Below are 4,735 nucleotides of genomic sequence, written 5' to 3'. Positions count from 1 at the left end.
GTTAACCCATATATGCTCTCCCTTCTAGAGATTCGCCTTTGAATGGCATTGTTCTAGAGTCTAGACCTTTATTCCTCCAGAGAAAAAAAAAGAGCTCTGAGTTTCAGTGCTCCTATTATGTATGTAAAAAGTATACATTGCTAGGTTCTACCTTATTTGTATGATTCAATAAGTTAACCCATATAATTATGCTCTCCCTTCTAGAGATTCGCCTTTGATTGGCATTATTCTAGACCTTTGTTCCTCCAGAGAAAAAAGAGAGCTCTGAGTTTCAGTGCTCCTATTATGTATGTAAAAAGTATACATTGCTAGGTTCTACCTTATTTGTATGATTCAATAAGTTAACCCATATATGCTCTCCCTTCTAGAGATTCGCCTTTGATTGGCATTATTCTAGACCTTTGTTCCTCCAGAGAAAAAAGAGAGCTCTGAGTTTCAGTGCTCCTATTATGTAAAAGTATACATTGCTAGGTTCTACCTTATTAAGGAGCGCGGTAGCGCTCCGCCCCGCCAAGTCAAGAAAGTTTGACAGTTTGTATGATTCAATAAGTTAACCAATATATGCTCTCCCTTCTAGAGATTCTAATAATTATACTCGTCTTGTACACGTATTTAATTACATAAAAAACTGACACATGACAAGCTACAGGGTACACACTTACTGAAAAATTTCGCCTGCGGGGCTGAAGATTACGCCTTTAACAAGTCTGCTTCTCTTACTATTGTAGATCAAAATTTTCAAAAAAATTCGCCTGCGGTGCCAAATATGGTGTTTTAGATAGTTTTTTTTTTATTAGACCAAAATTTTCGCCTGCGGCCCTAAAAATTTCAAATTCGTTAAGTCTGGTTTCTATTAATTGTAGCTCACAATTTTCAAAAATTTCGCCTGCGGCACTTTTCCTCATTTCCCCCTTTTTAGTCCGTCCTTCCTTTATTATTACAATAGTAATGAAAAGGTATACTTAAGGGACGGACTATTGTATTAGCTTCGGTGTCGTCTGTCTGTCTGTCACTCTGTCCCCATAGAAGGACCTATCCAAACCTGGTCGACCTATATATATCAAATTAAAGTTCTTTTACCAGGAACACGAAAATGGTGGTGCAAATTTTGTCCAGAGAACCATAAAGCAACACCAGAAAGTAACCCGTTGAAATATTTGCAATCGAAAAAGGAGTACAAATTTTTGTCGATGGTGGGATTCGAACCCGGGACCTTCTGCATGGCAAGCAAGCGCGTTACCACTGGACCAACCGTGCCCCCATGAGTTCAAGATGAAAAGATGAGTTCAAGATGAAAAGTGTTGTATTTACCCAATTGTGGTACAAGGATTTTCTTTATTTGCTCGCCATACTTCTCCTTGGTGAACAGTTCATACAGCATTTCTTGAGTAGGGGCGCCACTGCGAACTTTCGCCAGGTCTACAGGATACTTCTCTCTCACATAAAACCTGACTTCTTCTCCGTCAGAGTGAGGCCTTAGCACATTCAATATGATGTAGTCTTTGTCTGTGAGGACAATGTTTCCTGAAATCAATAAGCCCGGGGTTTAATAGAGCAGTTGCGTTTACTTGGGTGAGCTTGCCAACACACACTGGATCAAATTCAGGGTTTATACGCTTTTCCCGGAATGAAATTCCATGACTATTCCATGACTTTTCCAGAAAATTTCCATGAGCTTTCCAGAAAAATAGGGGGCGGAGGTACTTAAAAATCAGTAAGATTACCCCTTCATTAAAATAAAATGTGTAATATGCAGAACGTCAAGGAATATGAGGGGTAATGCGCCGCAGGCCGTTTTTCGGAAAAACTTGATACTTAATTTGAACATTTTTAATTTTTGACCGGGTGGCAAGTTCCATGATTTTTCCAGGTATCCTTTAAATTTTCACGATTTTCCATGACTATTCCATGACTTTTTGGCCGATTTTTAGATTCCATGACTTTTCCAGTTTTTCCAGGTCACGTATAAACCCTGAAATTACAGACGTGCCAAAACCCCACAACAGGATGTCATCTTATGGCCCATGAGGACCATCTCCACACCGAGACTGAAATCCTGCCAGAGCGGCGAGGACTCACAATCAGAGGCTCTCAGAACAATACTTGTTCGTATGCCACGCCCCCAGCATCCATGCTCCAGTCTAGTCAACCGAGACGCACCTATCAAGAACTGTGCGAGAGTATGAGAGGAACATCCAACACCTCAGACTCTAGTCAACTCAAATCCAGTCTGAACACAATACACTGTCTCCGAAGCCACCTCTGAATAGCTCCAGAGGAGAAACACCTACCTAGGGAAACTAGGGCCAAACTCGCACAACTTCCCTCCGGGTTCAGCAAACTCCTTGACTCCTACTTATTCAGACTCGACCCTAACATCAAAGATGAGTGTCCACTATGACACCAACCATCTTTTCAACTCAACTGCCTGGCAAACCCCACCAGCCTAACAGCACTTGATCTCTGGACAAATCCAACCCAGGTTGCCTCCTTCCTGGAGTTCAAGACAAAGAGGAAGTGTGGAGAGGAACAGTAGTCCGCTGGCACTGCTACTACAAAAACAACTTGGATGAGTATAAGTCAAAGAGCAGAAAAAAATGAGGAAATAGGGCAGGGGTGCACAAACTCAAGATGACCGCGGGCCGCATTGGACCTTAAATTGTTGGTCGCGGGCCGCATTCATTTTTTTGGCTGTAAAATAGGTAGTGGGGGGGAGTTACTTACCCCTTCCCCCATTTTATTGAAAATTATTCCAAAAGTAAATTGCGCCGCAGTCATTTTTTTTTCCCCAAAGATGAAGTCCGAAACTCGTCAATTTTGACGTATTTTTGTGCCAATTTTGAGCCAATTTCACAAACAAAAATAAAAAAATGAACTATAGCGCCACAGGCGTCAATTTTGACGTATTTTTGTGCCAATTTTGAGCCAATTTCACAAACAAAAATAAAAAAATGAACTATAGCGCCACAGGCTTTTTTTTATTATTTTTCAATCTTTCAGAAACTAAGCCTGATCAAATTTCAAATCTAATGTGCCGCAAGCGAAATTTTTCAAAACAGTATGCAGATGTTTGAAGCTTAGATAATTCTACAAAATTTTCCTCAATATTACAGCTAAACACTTAAAAGAGCAAACAAAGAATTTATAACCCTTCAGAAAAATAATAAAAATCCTCTTAACACATTTTCATTTTCTTCCACATAGATTTTTCTTTAAAAATCGAAATGAGCTTGCGGGCCGCACTTTGTGCACATCTGAACTACGGAATTTTTCTTTTTCTTCTAGAAATCTAGAGGAACATAGGGACTTCTAGATCCGGAGGTAGGTAGGTTTTGTATTTTTTCTTTCCTCATCCTATAGGAAGGTAATCGGTTCAAATTTTTGATGGTTAGATTTTAGTGCCAAAACAAATAATAATAATAATAATAAACAGGAAAAAAAAAAAAAAAAAAAAAAAAAAAAAAAAAAATCGGCTGCGTTGCAGTGGGAATAGGGTGAAAAATCTTGAAAAAGTAGACTGGAAATTTTGAAAAAATGGACTGGAAAACCGGGAAAAGTCAGGGAATTTTATTTTCCCATTTTGGTAGACACCCGGAGCCTAGTATTTTTTCTACAAGGTCCATGGTTTTGTCTACACTTTTCATAACATTCTAACCTCAAAAATTTCAAGCGTATGTAAATAAGTATTAGGTTCCAGGCTCCATTGTGGACGCACTGGTGCGAGGGTCGATGGACCAGACCTCCAGGGTCTAGACTAGGGTCAATGGTCTATGGTCTAATTAAATAAAGCAATAATTCTAAAAATTGAACTTTTTTTGAAAAAAATTCAATAATAATAATAATAATAATAATAATAATAATAATAATAATAATAATAATAATAATAATAATAATAATAATGAAAAAAAATGGCCCAAAAACTGACACAAAGTCTGTTTTTTTTCCCTCTTCCTTCATTCTTCTTCCTCTTCTTCTTTTCTTTGAAACGAAACCGAAATCAGGAAACTGAATATAAGTTCTACCTACCCTGAGCCGTTGTCAGCGTTTTTTCTTTCACACTCTGTATTAAAATAGGTTCTACATTTATTGTCTACTCTGTATTAAAATAGGTTCTACATAAAATAGGTTCTAAAATATTTAACATGTCATATGTTAAAATTTAATAATAAAGCACAATTATTACTATTACTATATTACTATTACATACCTCTGTCATACAATTCAACAATGATGTGATACTCTGCTTCCCCGGTACCGAATTGTAAGTCAATAATTCTATCCAGCCCAAGTAGTTTTAAACTTTCTAGTCTTTTGTTCTTCAGATGCTTTCTCATCTGAAAGAAGAGTTAGAGAGTTGAGTAGACATGGCTTTAAATTGTGTTGGAAGCCAGAGGTCAATATGTTTAAAAAGGGAGCATATCACTGTCACAAAAGCAATTTACTATCTATATATATAAAAGAGAAATATGGACGGGTCATGTATTTATGTATGTCTGTCCAAATTGTTTAGAGAAAACTATGATAAATATCAAAAAAGTGTAAACGAAGACCCCCAGTAAAATTGTCGTATCTACCCAAAAGAATTATCAGACCTTTAAAATTCCCAACCGTTCCCGAGATATTGACGTTTTTTAGTCCCCCCCATAAGAAATACCCGGGGGAACACACTTTGAGGCCAGCAAAACTTTTCCTACGTTTAATATTTTCTCTCGCTTTCAGTTTTGAGTTTTCATTT

The 4,735-nt window shown here is 37.7% G+C and overlaps 1 protein-coding gene across 1 annotated transcript; it reads right to left on the bottom strand.

Moving 5' to 3' along the window:
• Window positions 1–1,267: 1,267 nt before the first annotated feature.
• On the bottom strand, window positions 1,268–4,361 carry LOC103520067 (nuclear export mediator factor NEMF homolog). Its single transcript, XM_017448396.2, has 2 exons — window positions 4,208–4,361; window positions 1,268–1,524 (listed from the first exon to the last, which is right to left on the bottom strand). The coding sequence occupies exons 1-2, from the start codon at window positions 4,332–4,334 to the stop codon at window positions 1,268–1,270; spliced, it is 384 nt and encodes a 127-aa protein (XP_017303885.1). The 5' UTR covers window positions 4,335–4,361.
• Between the last annotated feature and the right edge of the window lie 374 nt (window positions 4,362–4,735).

The sequence above is a fragment of the Diaphorina citri genome, unplaced genomic scaffold (assembly GCF_000475195.1).
Source record: "Diaphorina citri unplaced genomic scaffold, Diaci psyllid genome assembly version 1.1 scaffold3174, whole genome shotgun sequence".
NCBI classification, from domain to species: domain Eukaryota; kingdom Metazoa; phylum Arthropoda; class Insecta; order Hemiptera; family Psyllidae; genus Diaphorina; species Diaphorina citri.
This window is presented reverse-complemented; position numbering and strand designations above follow the sequence as displayed.

Coding starts and splice junctions, on each gene's coding strand:
- LOC103520067 (XM_017448396.2), bottom strand. CDS start 4,334: ATGAGAAAGCATCTGAAGAACAAAAGACTAGAAAGTTTAAAACTACTT. Junction 1,525..4,207: donor TGTTGAATTGTATGACAGAG/GTATGTAATAGT, acceptor TATTGATTTCAG/GAAACATTGTCCTCACAGAC.